We start from the raw sequence: 25,787 nt of genomic DNA on the forward strand, positions 1-25,787 counted from the left end.
TTGATCTTTTCTCAATTTAAATATGTCCCTTTGCTTTCTCCAAAATGGCTTTAGCTTTGTTTGAAATGTAATTAATTTTTTCGCCTCACTTTGCATCGTATTTCTCAAAAATAGGGATTATAACGGGTGGATTTGGGACGAATCGTCCTCCTCATTCCATCTGTCCCATTTATTCAAAATAATTTCCATCAACGTTTCATTAAAAATATGCATATTTATATATATATATATATATATATATATATATATATATTAAGAATAGAAAAATAAAAATTAAATTAAATAAAATTTTAAAATTAATTTTATATATAATGAGGGTTGGGACAGGATGAGACACGACAACATCTGAACATGTTCCGAACCTGTCTCAGATTTTTAAAAAAATCTCAAATCCGTCATAAACTATTTATTTAAATTTCAAACTTATCTCATTAGAATTGAGACGGGCAAGTACCCACTCCATTGCTATCCCTATTTAAAAATTGTATTCGAATTTTAATATTTAATTAACACATGGTTGGATTAAATACATTTGCTTATCCATGAGATGAAAACTTTTCTGCTGATGGAATGTGATATGCTCCTTCATTTGTATGAATGTTCTTAAAAGAGAATTTAGAATTTTGTTTCTTTTTTAAATGATTCTGGTTGCGGTGCCAAACAGGCTGAAATGGTTCAACCAGGTACAAGTCAGGATTGCCTCAATTGATCCGTTGATTAGAGGAAAGAGAGAGAAAGGATAGGGTACAAGTCAAATAAGCGTGAATTAATTAATGAAACGGCTTGATTGGGGGGCGTTGTCGTACTCGCACCGGGGCTAGCGTGGGTCTACCCCTGTCTCTCCCTCTCCTTATCCCCAAACACCATTTCTAGAGAGAGAAAAACAGCCCCCAAAAAAAACCAAGAAAAAAAAAAAAGAGGGAAAATAGGCAGGTAGAGAGAGAAAAAGAGGGAGAGGGACAGGGAGAGAAAGCTGTATTCCACATGGCCTCGCTGCCTCTGGGTCCTCAAACCCACCACCACCACCACCACCTTCCGCCGGAACACGACCCTCTCAAACCTCCTTTCCGCCGCCCCGACCACCTCGACTCCGACAAGGTACTTCACTTTCCCACCTCTGTCTCCACCTCAGATCTCCTCCGATCCACCTCCTTATCTTTCATTTTCCTTAATTCTCACCCGATCTCACTTTTCTCGCTTTTTCTCACCCTTTCTAGATCGGAGCATTGTCTCCGGGACAGTCCCCTGGTGAGATTCTCCGATCGGGGGTTTTTGTTTTTCTTTTTTATCAAATTTTTTTCTTGAATTTTGGTTTTGTGATGTAGGTCTTTAGGTTGATGTTTGTTTCTCTGGGTGTATCGCTTTTTTTTTTCCCTCTCCTTTGTTTGGTTGCAATGGAAATTTAGGAAGATGGAAAGGAAGAGAGTTTTGGATCTCATGTTTTGGTGCTTCGGGTGTTTTCATTTTTGGATGGTTAGGTTTAGCTGAGCTAAGGTGTTTCTCTTCTCAGATTCAGAAGAATGTGAATTTTAAGATTTTTCTTTTGCCTGGATTTTGTGTTATTCAGTTTTTCTGCCTTTTTCTTGTCGACAAGGAGGCGTGTTAGGGTTTGTTGGACATTTTTTTTGTGATTATTTGTTTGGAGATTATGAAGGTGTTTGATGCTTACTTTTAGATCTTAATAAGATCTTGGGTTGTTTTTAGGGTTCTCTCGTGATCTGATGTTTGTTGAATACTCTTTCTAGGTTGTTGTAGTTTTCGTTATTTGATTTTTCTGTAGTTTTGGTGTACTTGTTGGGTCCCTTTCTTTTTCTGTAGGTGGAGTTTTTGGGTTTGCTTGATGCTGTTAGCATCGGCTGATTCTCTCTGAATAGTTTTTTCTTTGAAATACAAGCTTTATAGCATGTGATGCTTTCTTGTGAGCTGGAGTCATTTTATTTTGCTTTTCCTAGTTGCATATCTTTAGGGATCTTTATACTTTACTTAGATTTCAATTGGACCCTAAGCACGTATTGATACTTTGGATATGTATTTATTCTAGGGTTTTCATGTTGAATATTTAAGGCATTTCACAGTGGTCCTTCTGGATATACGTTCATTCATTTTCTAGGCATCTTCATCCATTTCTGGGTGGTTAAATTGTGTTGGTGAGGGGTTTTTTAGTCGTTCCTTTGGATATGTGTCTATTTTGGTGTACCTATGTAGGATTATTAAAGTGTCTCAAGCAACATTTTTGCTATGATCATTGCTTCTTAATAATAGTTTCTCAGTTTTATTTTTTTCGTCATTTCATGCATTGTTGATTGCTGAGAGGGTCTTATGCATCATCATAATTTTACAATGATCTGTAGCATGGCTACACAAGTTAGATGTCAGATGGGGGTGCTTCCCAAAATCAAGACATAGAAATGCATTGCCAGTGTTTTTATGTGAATTTACTATATCCAACAGATATGATTGTGTGTTTGAGTTTGTCTGGATTTGGGAGAATAGTGGAAGAAACATAAGGAATGGAGTAATGATGTTACAATAGGTTCCATGATACTAGGCATGTTATACTTGTTGTTCAACATGTTTTTTTTATGGAAGGCGAACACATGGGTGGGTACAGGTTTGGTTTAGAAATAGCAGCTAGCAATAGGGAAGATTATCCTATTTGACATAATTGGCATGTATTTTGCATTTATTTTATTCCTATGACTTGATGTGAATTGCAGGAAATGTCAGCTGCTGTTATTGAGGGGAATGATCCAGTCACTGGTCATATAATTTCCACCACCATTGGAGGCAAAAATGGAGAGCCTAAACAGGTGAGAGTTGGATCTTTCCTATTCCTCGAATGCGAGTTATTCCTTTTGACATTACTGTTTTTTTTCCTTCTATAATATGCAATTGCATTCAAGGGTTTAAATGCTTTGAGAATTTGGTCAAATTTTTGTGAAAATTATTGGTTGAATGAGTTCACATTTCCTTCTCTGTCTCAAGGTCTTATTATTGAAGTGTTTGGAATATATCTTAATTGGAACTTTTGAAAAGTAGAATTGTTTATTGGATTCGTGAATCTGTGTTTCCTGATTTGTTCTTCCCAGTAAAAATGCTTAGGCCTCTCTTGTGATGCTTCTTGCAGACCATCAGTTACATGGCAGAGCGCATTGTAGGCACTGGATCGTTTGGAATTGTTTTTCAGGTACTAGTATACCAGTTTTCTAGCAAATTCAGTATTCTCACCCGTCTCTTTATCATTGAAGGCTCTCTTGTAACTTTTTTCCAGGCAAAATGCTTGGAAACTGGAGAAACTGTCGCAATAAAAAAGGTCTTACAAGACAGGCGGTATAAAAATCGTGAGCTGCAGTTATTGCGCTTGATGGATCACCCAAATGTGGTCACCCTGAAGCACTGCTTCTTTTCCACAACAAGTAGAGATGAACTTTTTCTGAATTTGGTAATGGAATATGTTCCTGAGACTATGTACCGGGTCTTGAAGCATTATAGCAATGCTAACCAGAGGATGCCTCTCATATATGTCAAACTTTATACATATCAAGTATGTAATGATTTTGTTTCTCCAGGATTTGCATATTTTTCCTTTTTTGGTACTCCTGACCCTGATAGTAAGTGAAAAATGCTTAATCAGATTTTTAGGGGGCTGGCCTATATTCATACAGTGCCTGGGGTTTGCCATAGGGATGTGAAGCCTCAAAATGTTCTGGTATATTGTTCATTTTTTGATAAAGATTATGGCATGCTGAATCCCCTCCCCTTCCCCCCTTTCCTTTAAATGACTTGGACTGTTTCTTTGAACATAATTGCAGGTTGATCCTCTCACCCATCAGGTTAAGCTTTGTGATTTTGGAAGTGCAAAGGTTCTGGTAAGTGTTGAAGACCATGTGTGCTCCTTCTTCTTTTTTGATGCGTGTTCCTTCTTCTTATCCCTGTCTCTTTCTCTCTCTCTCTTTATTTTTTGGGCTCCTTTCTTCTTTTGCCTTTATATTTTCTTTTTAAAAATTCCATTTTGATATTTGACTAGAAACTTTAGAAAAATCAATTCTGTTATAAATTGCCTTGAAGTGCTTTATAACTGGTGATTGTTATTGACTTTTTATATAACTGTAAATTGGAAAATTTAAAAAAGATCTACTTGCTGCCAGTTGGGTCACACATGAAGCACATATGTAATGGTCTGGTTGTTGTGTTTTAATATAGAAGGAAGGATATGATTTTAAAGAAAAAGTATAAAAAAAGAGGGTGAGTAGTGGGAGGGAGAGGAGAGGAGACAAACTAAATTATAATATCTAAAAAAATATATACTTGCCGAAATGCCTTTGAATTGAGGATGAGTATTGAATGAGATATGCTGTCGTTTGGTTCACAAAAGGAACATATTGGGTGGCCAAGTCAATCTATGTGGGGGTTCATGTTATGAGTTTCCAAAAATAAGGGTCTTCCCTGCAACCTGGTCCAATGTTACAACTTTTGGCACCGTTTTATTTTGAAACATCTGATCTGACCCCAAAAATTTGGAAATTTAATAATATATGCCCTAGTTTCAAATTAGAAGCTTGTAGAGCTTAATGGCAATTCATGCTACTAGACTTTGGCCTGTCAAAAAAAAAAAAAAAATCTTTCATACTTTGAGCAACTAAGTGTCTGTTTGGCAGTTGTTTTCAAGAATAGTTTCTGTTTTTCAAAACCAAAAAAAATAAAAATAAAAAAAACAGTAAAACACGTTTAACGAGAAAACTGTTTTTTATTTTTGTGTTTTTTATGAACATCTTTTAGTTGTTTTCATTTGTTTTCTGAGAGGTGTTTTAAAAAATAATTATACAAACATGTAAAATGACTCAAAATAAAGCATTGGATATAAAAATTATTTTTAAAACATATTTAAAAATACTGGAAACAAGTTAAAAAAAATTTTAAGTTCCTAAAGAGACTTGTATTGCTCAGACCATCATAGAATGATTTTCAAAAACTGTTTTCCATAACTAGTTTTTGAAAACAATTACCAAACAGTCTAAAACTTTGTAATGTTTGCATCATATTCAATTTTCCGAGTTTTTAAGTGAACTTATTGCAACCTACCCCAAACAAAGAAAAGAAATGGTTGACTTATTTTAGGTTTTTTTTAATAGTTTAATTTTTTTAATAACATTTACTGCTGATTTTGGTCATATTAAAATTGCACGGCTTACTTTTAGCTAGCTATAAGTGCAGGAGATGCAAACATGGCCTTATTCATGAATCTGTTTCACCTGTGCAAGATCTTTCTGCCTTTCTTCTATTTCTGATCCATATTTGGAAGTGAAAGTTATAGTAGGTTTAAGGGAGCATTTCTGTCTGTGGGCTCATGGAAAGCTTCCTAGACCAGCACTAATGGGGTCAGAACTATGAACTCACAGAAGCTATCATAATTCTCTTCTTGGAAAAGTTTAATGCAATACGACTCCTGGAAGTCCATGCAAATACATGAGCAACCATGAACTTTCGAACATACTTGAGGAATAAATAGTTAAGAGAGGATAAGGCAGCCTTCAGGAGAAACCTCAGTAGTAAAAGGGAAGGGTTTTCTCATTTATCAAATTTGATTTCTGATTTTGAGAGGCTTTAAGAGTGACCCATTGGTTATTCAACCAACAGCTAAATAACCATTTTATTTGCCTATGAAAAGATGTTTATTCAACCAAGGGATTATAGAATAGATTAGCATTTTGTTATGTTTTAGTCAATGCCTTTTCCAGTGTTATCAAAGGCGATTGCCCGGGTCCGCCTAGGCCATAAGGCAAGTGGCACAAAATAAAGTCACCTCTTGAAGACTCAAGCAAGGCGGCTTCAAAGAGGCGAAGCCTAGGTGATCGCCTTGAGATAAGGCATAGGGCACAGAAACCTTTGACCATGGGTTAAGATTAAACATACTTAGATTTTAATTTAATTCAATCTAACATTAGACTAAATAAAGTATAAGATGAAATATACTTTAATTCAATCTCATGCATTTGGACAGGATGATTTCTTTAAACAATGTAATGTTTCTTATGATATGGGGTATAATATTTAACACTTTGAATAACTATTGCTATTTTGTTAATTTTATATGACACCATGAGGGATGAAAAATTAATAATGTTGATTATTGAAGACAATGCTTATAGTGGTCCAGTATTGAATAGGAAACTATGCTTATATTTTTTATCACCTTGCTATAATTAGGCTATCACCTTGTTTATTGCCTTTTGCCTTAGGCTAAAAGAAGTCCTATCGCCTTTTGCTTTTGACAGCGCTGGCCTTTTCTCTTCATGCAGATGCACACACACAGAGGGATGACTTTTGTCCACAGATTTATGGAACTTTCCTCCTGTTAATACCATTTCCCTCCTTTTTTGTTTTTGTTTTGTTCTATTATTGTGTTGACACACAATCTTGGTTGTCATCTGTCAAAGTCCTGAGTTAACCATCTTTACCTGTTCATTTTGTGAGGTTTTAGCAAGTTATAGATTTTTTTCAGGTTGTAGAATTTTGTTGTTGCCTTTTACCCCAAATTATTTCAGAACATTAATGCCGCAGTATGTTTTCCTGCATGTTTAATTTATGTGGTGTTCTATTTTGTTTCACCATGATTTTTGCTCTCATCGCTCATCAGGTCAAGGGTGAAGCAAACATATCATACATTTGTTCTCGCTACTACCGGGCCCCAGAACTTATATTTGGTGCAACTGAATACACAACATCGATTGATATTTGGTCAGCTGGTTGTGTTTTTGCTGAGCTTCTACTAGGCCAGGTTAGTGGCTGTGAGAAATTTATATTTTGTTGTTACCAAGAATTTTCCCAGTGTTTTTTTTAAGTTCATTATTTGCTTAGTTGTATATCATTTGCTTACTTTCACAATTGCAAATGTTTGGCAGCCCTTGTTTCCTGGAGAGAGTGCAGTAGACCAACTTGTTGAAATTATAAAGGTGCAGCATCATTTCTTGTTGATATTATCGAGGATCATCTGCTATGGCAATCATGTAGTAATGTGTGATGCATTTTCTAATAGGTTCTTGGTACTCCAACTAGAGAAGAAATTCGATGTATGAACCCGAATTATACTGATTTCAGGTTTCCTCAGATCAAAGCTCATCCTTGGCACAAGGTATGCCATTTCCTGGTTTCTTCAATGATGTGGTAGTTTCTTAAATATTTAGCAATAAGGTAGGGAAGATGTAATGAGAACGGATTTTATTTAATGCTCTTAAAGAAATTGGAATTATTAAGGGTTCTTCTTTATATCTGTCTGTGTTAGCTGGCTTGGTTTGGGTTCCAATCACCTCCTTTAAATTATAAAGTTGGCTTGCCTTTTATATAATCTATCGACCTATGCAGTATCCTCTTTCTGCCTGATTCCTACCAAGATGGAACTGCCTAATTAGGTCCATTGGACTATTTCTGAAAAAGCAATGGATTTTTTCATTCTAAACTATGAAAGCTTTAATTGTCTGAAAATCAAGTTGCCTCTTCCTTGGTCAATTCAGATTCATCCAAGTTTACCTGTCCTGAAATACATATACCTACTACATTTTTTTAATAACACGGAACCCATCCATTAGCCATGCTTTGCAGGACAAGTGAAAATCACAAGTAGACTGACCATTCCTTCCCTAAGAATGATGGTTACAATAGCAGTTAATGTAGTTGTAATTACACGACTTCTATTATTGTTCTATTCTGTTGCAATTGGCCCTTCTGGGTATGTTTGTATATCTGTAAAGGAATATATATATTTTATTTTCCTGTATTCTTGTAGTTGGTGCCCCTATTTAAAAAAATAAAATAAAATTTGTTTTAGGTGTTTCACAAACGGATGCCTCCTGAAGCTCTTGATCTTGCTTCACGACTTCTTCAATATTCACCGAGCCTTCGCTGCACTGCTGTAAGTTGGATTCTCCTCTAGTTTTTTCACCATTTTTAAGATGTGGTCCAGTGTCACCAGAATATGTATTCATTGATAAACAGATTGCACTTACCTCCATTTGGCATTTCATTTTCTGGTTTGGGCTTGGAACTATTGCACTTTTTTCTACTGCAACTCGAAGCTCCTTTATATCCATTTGCGCTTGAATATATATATATATATGTATATATATATATTTTTAATTTTCTTTTTCCTTCTTTTTTTTTTTTTTTTTTTAAAATTTTTGCAGCTAGAAGCATGTGCTCATTCTTTCTTTGACGAGCTCAGGGAACCTAATGCCCGCCTTCCAAATGGCCGCCCTTTACCCCCGCTGTTCAACTTTAAACAGGAAGTATGAACTGGAACTGTTTATTTATTATTATACAACAATAGGGAAGCAATATATTTATGAGGCATTGGCATTTTTTTTTAAACGTGTTCATCAATTTTTTATTTTCCTTTTTATTAATGAGTTTGGGCACATTGCCAATTACATGGAACCCTTCCCTTTAGCAGAATTTTGCACCAAAAGAAATCAGCCTGTAAGACAATGAAGACCATTAATCAGGACATTATAAGCACTTATTGTTGTTTACTGCAGTATTTGTTGTCATATATATAGTCCAAGACAATGGGTGGTGTGCATTTTTTTAGCAGAAACAAAAACATGAAAAACATGAAAATACAGGAGAAGGATGAGAAATCCTTCCCTAAATTACAAAACCTATTCAAAACAGAGGAAAAGAACACTCCAATAGAAGTGGTGAACATTACCTTTGCATGTCTTGAAAATTGTTATGCATCAAGAAGTGGGAGACAAACTAACATGTATTTAAGATCCAATGATGTAAAATTCCTGTGTGAAGTCTTATTTAATTGAAAATTGTTATAAAGCAAAAAAAAGAAAAAAGAAAAAATAAGTGATAAATACTTGAAATTTTATCTTAATTGCCATCATGGTGAGTGATTTCCATTATGTAAATTTTTTGAATATTGATCACTTAGTTTATTCCCAGTTGGTTGGCTTCTGACTGATATTTAGCCTGATGTTAGCATTTCTTGTATCTTTTTGAGTGATGAGGGGTAGGGTTTGTTTATTATTATTATTATTATTATTATTTATCTTTATCACTTTACTGTTATTATATCAATTTTACTAATGAATACAAGAAATTCTTAATGAAGGTTGCAAATTGCTGAGTATTGGTACTCATTATGACTTTGAGAGATTATTATTTATATATTTTAATTCGAATGCTACTCACTATCTTGTTGAATAGATCCAATTTCCACTTGGTGTACAAGTAGTTATGCTTCTCTGGAAACCTTAGATAGGCCAAAGTCAATGGGATCACATGCTCTTTGCATGCATGTCATGCTAAATCAATCTCACCTCGGTTGGGCAACAAAAGCTATTCCTAAAATTTCAGTTTAGTTTTTTGTTGTGAAGCTCGAACTGCTATCTAGTAGGTTTTGGCTTGGATGACATGGATGATAGGGACATGCTATCTAATAGTGAGATTAGCAATTCAAGTTCACATTTGGGTTTTTGGAGTGACATGGAAAAACAATTCTATGAGTGATCCCCTTTTAATTTTTTATTTTTTGCACTTTACCCTTGTCATTATTTAGTTGGCAAATGTTTGTAAATTTTTATCATTAGCTTTGACTTTGTTGATCATCTAACTTCTGCGTTTCATCTTTTACTCCAAATCTTGTTACAGTTAGCTGCAGCTTCACCAGAACTGCTGCATAGGCTGATACCAGAGCATGTCCGCCGGCAAGTTGGTCTCAGTTTCCCCCATCCTGCTGGCACGTAAATGAAGAGACAAAATATGGAACGAAACTATTTGGCTAGCTGATGATGGAGGTGAAGCAATGAAGGTGGCCTCTTGGGGTCTCTATCAATGAGGCATTCTGGCCTAATTGGCTGTTTTCTCGCCCTGCGAAGATGTATACATATATATAGTGGCTGTTCGGCTTAACTGGAAATTGGTGATTCTGTCTACTACATCGTTTTAGCTTAAAAAAAGAAAACTGTTTTACTTGTGTACATTGTTTTGATCGTAAAGATTTCAGAAAGCAAGCTAAGGGGTATGAAAGATGATGGCGCAATTCATATGTAGCTAGGCGTAGGTGGGTCTGTAAGTGCATCAGCAGCTGGAGTGCCCCTACGGTAGTTTGGCTGTCTTGTACTTGAAAAAAATTCGTGATGTTTCTACTTATGTTTGTGGTGGATTGTGGTCGCGGACTAGATTTCCCAGTTTTAAGGTTGGTTTGGTTGCTTTTCTCGTCCGGTCTGGGTTCTTGTGTAATTATGTTATGGTTAACATCTGTATAAATCTACATTAATCTTTTGGCGACAAGATGGGTTGCTTCCAAAATCAAAAGCATGAAAAAGATAAAGATCAAAGGAAAAAGGCCAGTTTAAGGTAGCGTTGGGGTAAGGTGGTTTTCGGTAAGGATGGGGACAAAACAAGGGGAAAGAATATGGAAGCCCTTAAAACTTAAAAGGGGTTGTTGCTAGAGGCAATTCTAATGGTTGGGCATTGGGCAAATACCGTTAAACCCGACACTATTATTATTATTACCATTATTAATATTATCATTATAAAAGGTTGGTGCTAGAGGCAATGTTAATGGCTGGGCTTTGGGCAATTAGCGTTAAACCCAATTATGAGGGGCATATGGTAGGAGGTATTAAGCAAGTAACACAAATACACGTAAGGGGTAGTGGTTCACTCGGCTTCTAGTTGATCAATATTTGTAAACCAAGGTTGTTGAAGATTTGTGAGTTGAAAAAAATAACAGTTCTTCCTATTGTATCACTATTGAATGTTGAAGTCGGCGTTACACCTTACTGGCCCTCGATCACACTATTGAACCACCGATGATGTTCTTCATATCGTAAGGCAATTTATCAATCGAAGTCTCTATGAATATTTTATCCATTGCAAAAAAAATTATGGTTCATCCTATTCTACAATCATTGAATGATGAAGTCAATGTAACACCTTACTAGCCCTTGATCACACTACCAAACCATCGATGATGTTCTTCATATCTTGAGGCAATTTATAAATCAAATCCTCTATAGATATTTTACCCATTGCAATCATGGACCTAAGCCACAAATTCTCTCCATCATTCTAATATGAGAATACATAGATTTATTTTGATATCTCAAAAGGTGTGCATAATTCGTAGCAATTGAAGCTTGCATGCTATGGTCATGTTGAGAAGACCATACAAGTCCATTTGTATGTGTGAAAGTATACTAATTTTCCAAAAGAACAACTTTAGTAGTGTGTTAAATAGAGGAAAAGAACATGTATAAAGTTAATAATGATATTTTAAAATACATTAAAAACATGGATCTATACAACCTTAAATAATAATAAAATCATAATCCTAAAATAGTGACAAATTTAATAAAAAGGTCATGGTCATGACATTCAAGTATACAACTTAGTTCCAAAACAATTTCTTAATAATAATAATTTTGTAAAATTGTAGATATAATCATAATCAAAATAAGATAAGGAGTATCATGCCACTATACAATCATAACATTGCAATCATGGAAGCGGTAAAGAATTTTTGCATGAAGCTCGATTATGGCCTATAACTTTACATTGCAACCTAATGACAACTCCTTTTCCACTAAATTAAAACTATATTCAATGATGTCGAGACTTTCTAGCTGGTCATTTTGAGCATGAAGGTTTAATTCAAGGGTACAAGCGACTTCATGCATCATAGACACATCCATCAGAATCAATTATAGGCATATTATGATTCGAAAGTGGATTAAAATGGTTGAAATATATCAATTCTTGCATTGGAAGCTTGTAATGTGAGTCAACATATTCATCAACATCTAGTTTCATCTCATGTATTGTTGCGCATACACGCTCACAAGGTATTCCTACCTTTTGCCAAGCCATACAAGTATATGTGCATTCCCTCAAGTTCACATCAATGTATATATTCATGTTAGGTACTTTAAACACGCTACCAACATAGAGGGATATATAGGAAATGATCCACCTTTTATAATGTTCTCCAACAACTTTTCCTCTATTTTAAGTCCAAATGGTGCTTTCCAATTTTGTGTTGTAGCTTATGATCATATGCCAGATGAACAAACTTATCCATATGTGCCATTACAAAATTGAAAAATGTGTCATGACGTTTCTCCTTCAGCCAAGTATTAAATGATTTAACAAGATTAGTTATCATCTTATCCCAACGTTTTTTTTTCCCAAACTTTGACATTCCCCAATATTGTGAATTGTCCTCCTCAACCCACTTCACTAGATCACTATTATGTGTTTTCAATTTTTTCACGATTACAACATAATCATCATCCTACCTAGCATGAATAATACTATCAAGTAGTAACAATGCATTCTCTTTACCTCTCTTTTCCTTTATATTATGTTTGGTCACATGGATACTAAAATTTTCCTTTACATGGCGATAACAATATGCATGATTTTCAACTCCAAAAATTTCAGAAACACTATGAAAAATTGCTTTATGCCTATTAGATATTATGATTACATCCTTATCTTGAAGTAAGTCCTTTAATTTCTATAGAAACCATAGTCAATTCTTAAAGTTTTTTGAACTGACAACACCAAATGCAATTAGGAACATGTCATTATCAACATCATAAGTTGTTGTAGAGAATGAGCCTTTGTACGGTCCACTCAAATGGGTTGAGTCAATTACAATAACAAGTCAACAACCCATTAAAAACCCTTGAATTGAAAAAGAATGAGCAATGAACAATTGCAAAGAATGTCCATTATGTCCAGTATATTCAACAATCCTTCTTAGGTTAATCTCCAACAATTTCTTAAATAACCAAGGTAACAACTTATATGAGTTCTCAAGAAGACCATATATTCTCTTATTTGCATTTTTTTTTTTGTATTTTCAAGCTTGCTTATAACTTAACCATACTGCCTCATGAAGTCTTTGTAAATTTGATGAGGTAAAGTGCTTATAATTGCTCCATGACATGTGCACCTTTCCTTGCCCCCATTAAAGGTTGACTTAAACACTTAACATCTACATAATGATTGTGCACATTGTGGAAGGTATGGACCTTTAAAATTTTGGTTATGCCTATTGAATGAGCAGTTATTCTCAAAAGGCACTCGTCCATTGAACAACATGTAGATATTCGCTTCAGAGAATTCTTTTTTGAATTTGTAGTGAAATCTATCAACTAATGACACGTATAATGCATTTCTAAATTCATATGCATCAGGAAAACTATGTTCATTCTCAATAATAGGTTTAGGACAAAGACTTAAATCATGTGACCCAACTTCTGTCTCTACATATATATTGGAGTCATTGTTGGCTTCACATAATGCAATTGAATTGTGTTTCCTCTCTATTGTTACCACTACATTTTGTAGCACACTCAAATACTTAAAATTTGCAGCCTACACCATGAAATGAATGATAACTAATAATGCATATATGACTTACCAATTCCTAGTTTGCATATTGACTATACCTTCTTCTACTTCTACTCATCGAACCTATTTTTGTACATAAATATAAGCACCATCATAACTGTGGGATAACATTATATGCATGTCCTCATCATTGTCCAACTATTGAAGTGTAGATGGATCAAACTGAAGGGTGTAATGAAATGTACATCTATCTGGAGTAATACTCAATCATTGATCACATGCCTTGAAAAAAATCATCATATGACATTCATTGTCAAATTTCCTTTTCTTTGCCTACCATTGTATTATATTTATTTTTCCTTATTAGATACAATCTCCCTCTTTCGTGAAGGCAACTATAAATGAAATTTCCCAAGTCCATTACCCATGAAAAAGTAAGCTTTCTTTCCATAACAATCAAATCAATCTAGTTTGCAATATTACAACCAAGGTAAATGTTACAACAAAGACAAAATCAATTAATGATCATTGTAATTAATCAAAAAATATCTTATATCATAAAAAAACATATTTGTAGTACATCAAAATGCATAGGTAGTAAAGTAACCTATAACTACCAGTTTTGTAATAAATTTTAAAATTTCAAAACTATATCTTATCATAATATATGGTAATGTTAGTGTAGTGTATTTGTACTATATATATATATATATATATATATATATATATATATACATCATTGGATTTCCATCAACAAATCAATGCATGGAAATTACAAACTAATTTTTATTAAAAAAAAATATATAAAAGCATTGTGAATTCATATTGCTACTTTATTTGGCTTCTAAGCTTGGTTTATAACATTGAGCATGCCGAGAATACCACATGATAACCCACAAATGTTAATTGAGTAAAAACAGTTCAATATGTTGTGAATTAGGTATTTTGTAATGTATTGTAAAATAGTATTTGTATTGTATTTACAATGTATTTATATCATACTGTATTTTATAACAAAAGTAATGGTTTTAAGAAAACTTTTTTAAAACTAATTGACATCCAACACATCATACCAATTTAATACTTGTAAAAACAAAAAAAATAAGAATTCAAAAAAAAAAAAAAAAAAAAAAAACTAGTCTCGCACAAAGTAGTTTCACTTTTTCGATGACACTCTAAACCATTTCATAAATACTTAAATAAAGTGGTCCTTAAAAAACATGAAATAAGTGATTTTTTTGTGATGGGTTCAATCTGCTCTCTCATCTTGCTTATACTCCCTCCTTTAGTGCCTGCTTACAGCCATGTGCCACAAACAGATACAAGTACCCCAGCAATTTAAACATTAAGCAAATATCCTAAATCAAATTTCCTTTGATTTCAATTTATTAAAAGACACAACAAATGTTCTTGGAATCCAAACATCCAATGATTCTTTTGTTTTCAATGCTCCCGTATGACAATTTCATCCTCTGCCTCAACTTATTGCTAACCAAATTATTGTCCCAAGAAAACTGGACAAATGTAATACATTTGCTCCCCCCAATGGTTTACATACAAGAGAATCAGGACACCACCCGAAATTCAACTTGCATTTTACAATAACCAACAGAAAGAGAGAAAAAATGTGAAGAGCGCATAACTCAAGTCCAATTTATTGCTCCTTGGTAGAAAAGGGAATGGTTGAACGGGTATGAAAAAACTTAGGCTAATTGTAATGACTGGTTACCTTTCTATGGCTCCTAGATCATTTCTTAGTTGAGGTATATTTCCTGTAATGCTTCTCTAAGCAGATTTTGACACTTCATGGATGGCATTAGCCAAATATGAGACATTTCCAGTTGTAATACCTGCCATACTGTACACATTTTTTCACGTGTTAGATAAGAATCCAATTCACAGAAAGAGAACAAAAATACAAGCACAAAAGAAATACTTCAATGCAGGAAACTTTACCTGATGCGACCATTGCGAGTCATGTAGATATGAAATTCATTTGTCATTCGATCAACCTGTTCAGGTGTCAAACCACTGTAGCAGAACATGCCAATCTGTTTGCAAGAATCAGCAAGGTCTGTAAGCATTTGAAGAAATGTGGAAAGGAAAATAAATGAGTAAAACAAATAAATTGACAAATTCTACAATACCTGGTTAGTAATGTGCTCCCAAGACAGGGGGGACCCCAACTTCTCTAGGTTTTCTCGTAAAGCAGTTCGCATTCCAATAATGCGATCTGCCATAACCTGGAGGCATGTTAATAACATGAAGATGTAAAAGTCATTAAAGGAAGAGGTACACACCAGAACAAAAGAAATGAAAAAAAAACCCTGCATATATCTATGACTTATAAGAACTCTTTCCCACAAATATAGTTTGGAATCCTTGGGCTCCTACAAAGGTGAATTTCTATGTTTAGCAAGCTACATGTGAAGGCTTTTGACGATTGATCAGCCCAAAAGGAAAGGACGGATAATGACAACTAGATGCTTTATGGGTAAAGATTAAGAATTAGTTGATCACATGCTCCTTCATTGCCCTAAATCAAATATCCTAAGACAGTGGATTTATTATTATTATTATTATTTTCTGTTTGGAGTGGCTTCGAAGCTGCATTCTATATTCATGATTATTCAATTTTTAAGCATTCAAAAAAGAGAAAAAAAAGGGAAGCAAGAAGAAACAGGTGCAAACTCGAAGATAGATCAAATCCTTCCCAAGATCAAACTTAGATACCATATAAAATTTGCCCTTATGATTCCTCAACTTTTAAGCATTCATAAAAGACAGTGAAAAGTGGCAAGTAGATCAAATTGTTGCCAAAATCAACTAAGACGCCAACATAAATTGATGTACAAAGTCTGAAAAGTAGTATTCGCCTATCTGACAAGGACGTAAATAAAGTTCAAGAAAGAACACAGGAATAGTAAATTACCTTAACTTCCTTGAGCCATAATTTCTTCAATTCTGGATCACCAAGAATAGTTGACACAATGAGAGCACCTTGAACAGGTGGATTACTGTACATGGGTCTAGCAATCTGCTGCAACTGACTCTTGACAGCCACTGCTTGCTTTTCATCTTCACAGAGCAGACTGAAATTGTAGAGAAAGGTGTCACATTGGAATATAAGAGAGTCTATTTCTGTTCACATTTACTCCATATGAAGGGGAAAAAAAAGCTTGCAGCAACAGCCAAATCAAGCATTTTGGCCATTGACTATAAGGTTTAAATCTGGGGCCTAATGATTAATGGACTAACATAAGGCATCAATTTTAGAATGTTAGATTTCACCATATACCTTGAATACTGAAAATTGTTGCATGTCAAACTTCAGATAAGAAGGATCAAAGTCCTCAAGTTATGACTTTTCACACTATTGGCCTGCACTCTACATGCACCATATATGCATTTGATTGTGCTTAAGAACCCTATGATTCAAATCCTAGGATCAAATCTAAAATGTTCAACTTATGATTAAAAGACAGAAGCCTTATTCTTAGAGAAACGATCCCTGAAGGTTGGTCCACACTATGCAAATGGTGCAACAATCTTGTAATGGGTCTTTATGTATTATAAAAATAACATAAATTCAGCCACACAAAAACATTACTGCAGATATCTAACAGAAAAGTCTATCTGATATGAAAAACAGATCCTGATATACAGGTAAACTAAAATAGAAACATAAGAAGCCCCCTTCTGAAAATAAGACTTGAAAAGACAGATGGAAAAAATCTCACAATCAGTGCAAAGATCGTATACTGACAACTACCTTAGGCATCCCACTCTCTGGCCATAGAGTCCCATGTTTTTTGCATACGATTGGGCAATGCCAATTAGATGACCATCTTCAAGGAAAATCTTGATGGACTTGGCATCCCTCTCTGGGTCACCACTAGCAAAACCTTGATATGCCATGTCAAAGAAGGCAAAATGACCTTTGACCTGAAAATGATCATAATGTATTAAAACATGGAAAGTCAGTACAGAGAACTGAAAAAAAAGAACATCTTCTATGTCTACCTTGAACTGGTATGAGATCTCTTTCCATTGTTCCTCTGAAGGATCCACTCCAGTAGGGTTATGAGCACAAGCATGAAGTAGAAAGAATGATCCATTTGGAGCATTCTGTCAAAAATAAATAAATAAATAAATAAATAAATAAATAAAGGAAAGGAAACATGGAAAACAGAAGTTTAAACAGTATGAGACAAATAAATCACAGATCACAATGAGTCCGGCCTAAGTACCTTTACATCATCCATCAGTGATGCAAAATCTAAACCCTTTGTCTCTGGATGATAGTAATGGAAAGTCCTTTGAGGGACCTGGGCATCTCTCCAGATGTTATGATGGCTGTTGAAATCTCATGTTAGGCACCTCAGACAACAACTCAACAAATAAGAATATCCACTATCATTCTGATTTTCTAACTAAATCTGCACAAGGAATACCAGAGGCAAAAATGAAGAAATAAAAAGAAACAAATAAGAAGAGTACTCACTTAGCCCAGGTTGGGACTGGTATATAAATTTGGGAGTCAGGCCGAAAACGCTTTTGGAAGTCTGCGAAAAGTCGGCAAGCACCAGTTCCAGAGAGAGCCTGCACTGCTGCAATCCGCTTATCTTTGATGAATTCAGAGTTCTCTCCATATGCCAACTTCAGTGTTTCTTCAACCATGTTCACACTTCCTCCCATGGGAAGATATTCCCTGGAAGAAAAAAGGCAAAAAGAAAAATGCATACAATACTTCATCAATCCAAAAACAAAGAAACAACAAATGAATTAGATATGTCACAGCTAAAATATTTTACTTGGTGCAGCTTCTACCATTTAACTGACAAAAAAAATCAAGGAACAACAAGTTTCTTTTGAGAAGAAATTTGGAGATAAACCAGAGATAACAAAGAAACAATCATCCTAACCGTGACTGACATGACACGTTGGTTTTTCCTTTCAATGAAATTAAAAGCACCTTCTATTGATTTTCAAGAATACCCTTGCTACCTTAATTGATATGGAGACCCTCAATACAATTGCTAAATTACAGTTTTGGGAAGGAAGGAAAAGAAGGGGGAAAAAAAGTAAAGAAAATGGGTACAAACTATAAGAAAAATTTGACAAAAGCTTGATTCTTTTCAAGAGGCACCCTTATCTTCCCAAAACCAAAAATGAAACCAAGACCCTTTACCAACATGGTTAAAGCCTCATCCCATATCAAACCTAGGTTCATGAAATATTCATTTCTATTGATATTCTGACATCATTGGATCATATCATCACATTTCCTTATGAAAGCCCTAAAATACAAATTCAAAATGCTACCAGCTACTTGAAGATTTTTCAATTATCATATACTTCCTAACAAAATCTCAAACCTATGTCAACAAAATTATACCACCAAGGATAATTGAGTAATTACCATCCCCTGCCCAAAGCTGTAAATTAGAACTACAGAAACCCGACATTTACCATAGATATAATAAGTCTTCCCAATTCTATATCTCACCACACACTAAACATATAACCATCAAACAAACTTACAAGGAAGCATGGGTTCTGGATTTCTTTTCTTCCTTTTTATTCTTTTTTTTTTCTTTGTATCATTTTTAATCTTATAAACAAGTGTCCATTTCTTTAAATGAAAATTTGAAAATTTCCAAGAAATAAAAGATTGATGCAAATGGCCCAGTTTAGTGCTATAAGATTTTTCCCTTCTCAAAAAAGGTTGGACAAGACACAATAAATTTTCACCCTATCATATAATTTCTCCCATGCAAAAAGTTCTCCACCGAATATTTTCCATGGAAACAAATGGAACCCAAAGAATCCAAAATCCAATGGCTAAAGTGAAAATATACCTCAAATAACCAACAATATCATGGTTTCAAAAGTAGGGAATAGAATAGTAGCAAATGGAATCATTGTTGAGTGGAGGATAAAGATGCGATCTTGAGAGAACCACCACAAAAGTTGCAATTGGTAAAGTAAATGCGTCAGGCATACATGTTTATCTAAATGCTGACAACTTATAATTAATCAAAAGATAACTTTTAATCATTATGCTTGAAGTTATAATCTAATGATTTAAGTTGAGAAGAACAAAGCCCACTCACATGTTTAATTTCCCGGCGATCCTCCGCTCTGCTTCTCTAACGCATTCAAGAACAACAGGCTTCCCATTATCATCGCGGTAGGCACCCTTTGACAAGACCAAAAGCCCCCATCAATTCATGCACGCATTAGAAAATGTATGTACAGTTAATCAAGATTATAAGTACCCTTTTTGCTTGCTGAGAAAGTGAGGGAAAGGAAAATTATTTGCCAATCTAGTCCACTTATTCATTGCTTCTAAAATAAACAAACAAGAATATGAAACGCTCACGCTTAGTCGAGAAAGGCTTCAGCTTTCTGGATTTCCAAATAGTGAAATTTCTTTTCTTTTCCCCCAGTTTCTCAGCAACCGAACGCAGAAGCTAAAAGTTTAAAAATTTCTCCTCTGATCTCATCTTTCCCTCTGGTTTCCCAGCAACCAAACACAAGGTGAAGGTAAAATCAGAACCATTTTAAAAATTCATCTATTCCCCTTCTCGTCCTCTAGAAAATATAAGGGAAGAAAAAACTTTGTCTTTCACAGCCTCAGGGAAAGAAGAAGAAGCTCTTTACTTAAACCAAAGCTGATCAAAACAACTACTTGTCTCAGTCGAAATCCTCCATCTCTTCTAAAGCCCAAAACAACAATAAAAAGAGACAAAATTTCCAAACTGTCCCTCCTTTTCCCTCCATTTCCATAGCAAAGGAAAAAAAAAACCAAACACAGAAACAGAAGAGGTTGACAAAAACCCCAAACTCTTTCTTCAGGGAAAGAAAAAACACAAAAAGCTATTGAAATCCATAGAGGAAGGCATAAAGAACTTACAACTCCAACATTGACTTTATCAGGACTGGGATCGGCCAAGAAAGCTTCAGTAACACCAAGGATGGGATCTTTGGCAGCGGGCTCCACGCTCCCCCACCACGAAGACATCGATCGAAGTCCAAACCCCGACCTAATCATCATCCTTCTGGAAATTCCCGTTCTAAACGCCATGGACAGAGCTGGTGTAGACCTCTACGACTCTGAGCCAAGAAACAAAGAGACACTAGAAAATCGCGAGTTTAATTTAATCGCCTCGGCTCGGCCTCGCCGCTTATCAAATTTGTTGCAACAACCTTGAAAGGCGTGTCATTCGAGAGAGCGATATCTCTCCTTTTATTTGACCTCCGAAAAACCCCATATTACCATTTTGCCCCTTCTAAATTACAAAGCGACTATCTAGTCTTCGAGAAAACCATTTTTTTTTGGGTATGTGAGTGAGACATTTCTAAAAATTACTTTTCAATTTGATTAAAAAAAACCTTTATTTAATATATTAATTACTTTGCCCTTTTCATCATGTTCTCTAACCTGCGATGTGATTGATAAGAAACCAGAAGTACTGATGATTGCAAGTCAACTCAGTAAATAAAAATTTCAAAGTATAAAAAGTCAAAAGACAAAGTAATTCAGCAGCAAAGGAGAGAAAGGTGGGGTTTGTTTGTTTGTTTGTTTTTTTTTTTAATTTAATTAATATAATTAAAATAAATTTGTTAAATTTACCATAACAAATTTATTTTAATTATATTAATTAATATCAAAAAGATATTTTTAATTGAATATAAAAAATTAAATATTTTAACTTTTTTTTATTCAATAAAAAAATAAATACTAAAAATGTGTTTTACCCTTTTTGTTCCAAATGTTTTTAGTCAAATTATTTTCTATCAAATTGTTTCTAACAAAATCATTTGTCAACAAGGATTGAAAAATCAAAATATTTCACAGATATTGATATTTCGTCCGATATTGAAGATGGTAGAAATAAAATCTACCAATTATGATCAAGTGAAAAATTACCATAAAATATCTATAAAATTGATAAATTATAGCTAATATTTCGATTCTATGCAATATTTCAACCGAAAAAGTATGCACTTGGAAGTTACAAAAAAAATTGTCAAAAAATCTGCTATTTTTTTTAAACAATCTCCAATTTTATTTTATTTTATTTTATTTTTTATTTTTGAGATTTTTTCAAAAAGACCCATTTTTAAAAATATTTATTCATTTGAGATTGAAACAGAATTTAGAAAAACTGGAGAGACAAAAAAGGAAGAACAATGATGGCAAGACCTCTTTAGATCATATGGAGGCCGCTTATTCAATTAACTTTATAGTTCATATATAAACACTTCGATAATGCCTTAAAATTTCAGCTGAACAAACAGTACTACTTATTCAAGTTCAGCTGATATATAAACTATGTTACACCTGGAGATCTCATCAATTCACCACCCTGCAGTTGCTTCTGATCTCGCCATTTGTTCCAGTGAGCGGGCTGATATTGCTCATCTTCACCATAGCAGCAGCGAAATCTCCGAAAAACAAGGCATTATTAGCACTATAGGTCCTAACCAAAGCATCCTGAGACCCACCGTTGAACAGCTCCTGGTCTGAATGGAGAAGCCCACGCTGAGTCATAAGGTTTTGGTAGTAATTGTTATCAAACTTGTTCATGGTCTGTATATCAAGGGGGGCCAAGTTGGAGTTTCCGCCTGAAACTGGGCATGTAGATCTTCGGGTGGCAGCAAAGTTGGGGTCGATATTGGTGTCGTTGTAGATGCGGGAGCGGAAAGTGAAGCACTGAGCTTGGCCTATTGTATGGCTACCTGACAGAGCGGTCATATCATCGGCATTTAGACCTTTGGCAGCAAAACCGGAGATGAGGGCTGAGAGGTTAGCAAATGGCGCTGGAAGATCGTTGTTTGCTGCACTCTGGTTGGCCGTTCTTGCATCTCTTCTCCCAAGTGGTACTGTCCAAGAAGGTCCTCCAAGCTACAAATGGAAACCATTTTTATGGCCATCAAATCATGTAAAACAAGTACAGTTATCATCTGTGAAATATGAACATCAGAACTCTTACATCATATATGTAACATAAAAATTGTCTGTTAGAAATTATGTTACTAGTTTGATTGTAGCATGAATTGCATTGTTTAATATTGCACTAAGTCCAATTGTCTCAAATCTATAGAAATATTTTAGACAATGAACAAAGTGATCATATTAATTTGCATCTAACAGGTATAGAATGTAACGCAGAAAAAGAGCAAATGTGGAATTGTGAATATGCATGGTTTGTATTTCAAGGTCTATCTGATACTAACCAAGACGACTCCATCGCGTGCTGCTAGTGCCAGGATGTCTGCACAAGATACCGTGGCTTTGCAAGCAGCCTCAACTCGGGTTTTAATGGTGTCAATTACTTCAAAACCCCTAACTGAGTTCTGGTTCGGAAGAGCATTCTTTTCTCCAGTGAATGTGGCTGTATCGTCCAGTAGTATTGATGCATCACAGCCCTGTGCTCCAAAAGAAAATGATGTTACACAAACAAATTTATAGAATGAAGTCCAGGAAAACGACTTTGCTCCAAAAGAATTTCATGTTACACAAACAAAGTTTGTTAAGTTGGCTAAAAGTTAATCTTTTTCTCCATGGACAATGCCCAAAGTCTAGCTAAACTATCTGTTTGGCTGCAGTGAAAAAGGTATGAAAATCAAGAAAGAAAGCAAAATTTCAAATTTGGGAGTAGAATACAAAAGCTTAAATTATCCTCACATGAAAAATGTCTTTGGTATTTGGTTAATTAAAGAACCATAGAAAGGCAAAAATGCATGAAATGAAGATGTTTACTCATATGGAAAGACCAAGACACTGGAATCCTACATTCACGAAACAATCATGAAAGAACAAGCGAAGAATCGAAGCACCCATTCGTGGCTCTCTAATCACAGCCTGCACCATTTCAACCCGCACAATTTTTTGAACGTTAGGGCAAGTGGACGCATAGAAATTAGGCGAAAGCTGAGCATTGATGGAGCAAGCAAGGACAGAAATGATGGAAAATACAACAAAAGAGTTAGTAAAGGAGGCCATGATAACAATCTAAAATGATCTAAGTGAAAGCTGTTTTGGCTTGAGATGATGGAAAAAGCAGTGGACGAGCTCCAAATTTATAGAGAGAAAGCAACCCGCATGCATGGGGGTAATGGCCAATGGGGAGAGAAGATGCCTAAAGTTTCAAACTTTGCTGCTATGGAGGGTCTACTTTTCTGGATAAACTCCATATGTGTGGTCACATTAAAGGAAAGTTGACTTGATAAAAAAATCAAGCATGCGTGAGAGCCCACTCTAAGAACCTATCAAAAAGAGAAGAAAATGAGACCGATTTGGCTGTAAACAAGAATAAATGCATTTTTTTATCTCTTTGTCATTTCATAAAGAAAAAGTGTCTTTGACTAATAGAAGTATGCCTAGCTAAGCTGTAGTAGACAGTGTTTGGTCGATCGGCATACTGAAGATAGGCACTCCAAGTGGGATGGGGCTGAAAATTAGTACCCCTATGATCTCCAAATTAGATTTTTTGCATGGATCGAGCACTGGACGCCAAGTGTTCCAAACAACAACATCCATTCCATTCTATTCCATTTTGTTGGATAATTAAAGTCAGTTAGGGTTTGTTGATAGTACTTTAAAATTTTGTTGATAGTACTTATACTTTTGTCGATAGAACTTGAATATAAAACTTAATTTGGTGGCACATACGTAGTTTAAATATAAAACTTAAAATTTGCCAAACTTATAGCAAGTCAAATTTTACCATATAAGTACTATATATTGAGGTCGAGATTTCCATTCGATAATTTTTTTTAACTATTTTCCTAAGAAAATTGACTGAAATAGAAAATCAAAAGATCTAGACAATTTTAATTTTACTTCAATTTGTATACCACATATTAAGATATCAATTTTAATTTATAAGCATATTTTCAAATTAAAACTTTGAGGGTGAATTTCATCCAATGTAGACTGCAATAAATACAAGTTTTATTTATTTATTTATTTTTGACTTTTTAGTGTCACAACACATGGTGGCAGTTTCCAATTTTGTTTTATGTTTGGGAGAGACAAAATGAAATTTAGATTTTGATTGGATGTCCAAAGCAGTGAGATATTGAAAATGATGCATAGTTTAACTTGGAAAATATACCAAGTTATTTTACATAAACTTTGTTCAATTAATTGTAGATGAAACTCCCCAAATAATTTTGTAGACTTTTCATTTTATCCCCATAGCACATGTCCTATTAAGGGCTCATTTTGTACCTTATAGTTCATTTGTAGCCGATTACTCCTCATATAGCTTGTTTTCTTTAAGCCATTTTAGAGACTTTGGTTGAGGGTTTTGTCTAATCTCTCTTTGTGACTTTAACCGTTCTTCGAGTTTAAGTTATATTTTACTTGGGTGCAATTTAGGTTAGATTTCACTTAGTTCGCCCTATATCACCTAGATCACCTTTTAGACATTTCTTACTTATTGCATGTTCTTGATTCTTTTTATTATTTGTTCATTATTTATTTATTTTAGGAAATTGTTTGTGGTTAATGATTTTAATTCTCTTTTAAGTTGCATGAAATAATATTTGTTCTTCTCAAATATGCATGTGATGGACTTTATCTTTTCTTTTTTAATTTTTTAATTTTATTTTAATGGCATAATTCTGTTTTTGGATTTTCAATTACATTATTCTTACTTTAGTTTTAATTATATTTTTGCAAGAGATCATGGATCGTACACGGACTGAATCTGAGCACTCCTAAGGGTTGAATTTTTAATAAGGAAATACCGTGGCTGTATGAGAGGTTCTGGGGGATAGAATCACAACTTCACAGACAAGGCAGCTATGCATTCCATATTGGCAGCCACACTTTCCATACTGAAGAGGATCACGCGTAGAATTAAAAAAGTAGGGCACCAGAGAAAGGGGCCGGTAAGTGTTCTGATTTTCTCGCACCGTTCATAAAGGAGAGGGGCAGCCGTACCATGAGGATTCGATGTACATGCTGCATGCTGCCAAAGAACAGGAAGACTGCCAATCGGTCTTAGAGAGGAAGGGGGGCTGACCATGCATTCTAGAGCAAGGAAGAAAATCAGAGAGCAAAAGAGAAGAAGAGTAGAACAGAAGAGATGGTTCACGGGTTTTTTTTTTTGCTAGTTTTGGGAGTAGGAGCAGCAAGCCCGAAGCCCAGCACACCTTTCTGTAGAGGAGACTTTGAGGTATGGCTGTTATGTGTTTCCCGCTTATTTCACCTTTCATGCTTCTCCCACCTCTTTTCCTATGATTTTTGCATTGCTTGTTGGGTTTTTATGGAAGGTTATTGTTGCCTTAATCTTTCTTTTCCCTGGTTCCATTCAAGAGATATTTGTATGTGCTTCGGTTCGCTGTTTCTTATTTGAGGAGCTTGTTGGATTTTGTGCTTTTCTTTTGAGACCATGTCC

General features: G+C 34.8%; 3 protein-coding genes across 3 annotated transcripts; 1 reads left to right on the top strand and 2 right to left on the bottom strand.

Moving 5' to 3' along the window:
- Nucleotides 1–529: 529 nt before the first annotated feature.
- Nucleotides 530–10,225, top strand: LOC100248790 (shaggy-related protein kinase eta). Its single transcript, XM_059741031.1, has 12 exons — nt 530–1,098; nt 2,718–2,810; nt 3,128–3,187; nt 3,272–3,544; nt 3,635–3,709; nt 3,813–3,869; nt 6,638–6,778; nt 6,903–6,953; nt 7,037–7,132; nt 7,826–7,909; nt 8,181–8,282; nt 9,655–10,225. Exons 1-12 carry the CDS (start codon nt 985–987, stop codon nt 9,748–9,750), a joined length of 1,242 nt encoding a protein of 413 aa, XP_059597014.1. The 5' UTR covers nt 530–984; the 3' UTR covers nt 9,751–10,225.
- Nucleotides 10,226–14,722: 4,497 nt separating this feature from the next.
- LOC100254127 (aspartate aminotransferase, mitochondrial) lies at nt 14,723–20,599 on the bottom strand. Its single transcript, XM_002281728.4, has 10 exons — nt 20,288–20,599; nt 19,485–19,570; nt 17,873–18,079; nt 17,619–17,724; nt 17,392–17,496; nt 17,141–17,313; nt 16,301–16,460; nt 15,516–15,611; nt 15,325–15,419; nt 14,723–15,226 (listed from the first exon to the last, which is right to left on the bottom strand). The coding sequence occupies exons 1-10, from the start codon at nt 20,456–20,458 to the stop codon at nt 15,154–15,156; spliced, it is 1,272 nt and encodes a 423-aa protein (XP_002281764.1). The 5' UTR covers nt 20,459–20,599; the 3' UTR covers nt 14,723–15,153.
- A 969-nt stretch (nt 20,600–21,568) lies between these two features.
- Nucleotides 21,569–23,573, bottom strand: LOC100259249 (peroxidase P7). Its single transcript, XM_002281719.5, has 3 exons — nt 23,174–23,573; nt 22,615–22,806; nt 21,569–22,282 (listed from the first exon to the last, which is right to left on the bottom strand). The coding sequence occupies exons 1-3, from the start codon at nt 23,381–23,383 to the stop codon at nt 21,731–21,733; spliced, it is 954 nt and encodes a 317-aa protein (XP_002281755.1). The 5' UTR covers nt 23,384–23,573; the 3' UTR covers nt 21,569–21,730.
- Between the last annotated feature and the right edge of the window lie 2,214 nt (nt 23,574–25,787).

The sequence above is a fragment of the Vitis vinifera genome, chromosome 12 (assembly GCF_030704535.1).
Source record: "Vitis vinifera cultivar Pinot Noir 40024 chromosome 12, ASM3070453v1".
Lineage (NCBI taxonomy): Eukaryota > Viridiplantae > Streptophyta > Magnoliopsida > Vitales > Vitaceae > Vitis > Vitis vinifera.

Coding starts and splice junctions, on each gene's coding strand:
- LOC100254127 (XM_002281728.4), bottom strand. CDS start 20,458: ATGGCGTTTAGAACGGGAATTTCCAGAAGGATGATGATTAGGTCGGGG. Junction 16,461..17,140: donor CAGAGAGTGGGATGCCTAAG/GTAGTTGTCAGT, acceptor CTACAATTTCAG/TCTGCTCTGTGAAGATGAAA. Junction 15,420..15,515: donor GGGAGCACATTACTAACCAG/GTATTGTAGAAT, acceptor TCTTGCAAACAG/ATTGGCATGTTCTGCTACAG.
- LOC100248790 (XM_059741031.1), top strand. CDS start 985: ATGGCCTCGCTGCCTCTGGGTCCTCAAACCCACCACCACCACCACCAC. Junction 3,188..3,271: donor CGTTTGGAATTGTTTTTCAG/GTACTAGTATAC, acceptor ACTTTTTTCCAG/GCAAAATGCTTGGAAACTGG. Junction 7,133..7,825: donor AAGCTCATCCTTGGCACAAG/GTATGCCATTTC, acceptor AATTTGTTTTAG/GTGTTTCACAAACGGATGCC.
- LOC100259249 (XM_002281719.5), bottom strand. CDS start 23,383: ATGGCCTCCTTTACTAACTCTTTTGTTGTATTTTCCATCATTTCTGTC. Junction 22,807..23,173: donor TTCATGATTGTTTCGTGAAT/GTAGGATTCCAG, acceptor TTTGGAGCACAG/GGCTGTGATGCATCAATACT. Junction 22,283..22,614: donor CACGCGATGGAGTCGTCTTG/GTTAGTATCAGA, acceptor TTCCATTTGTAG/CTTGGAGGACCTTCTTGGAC.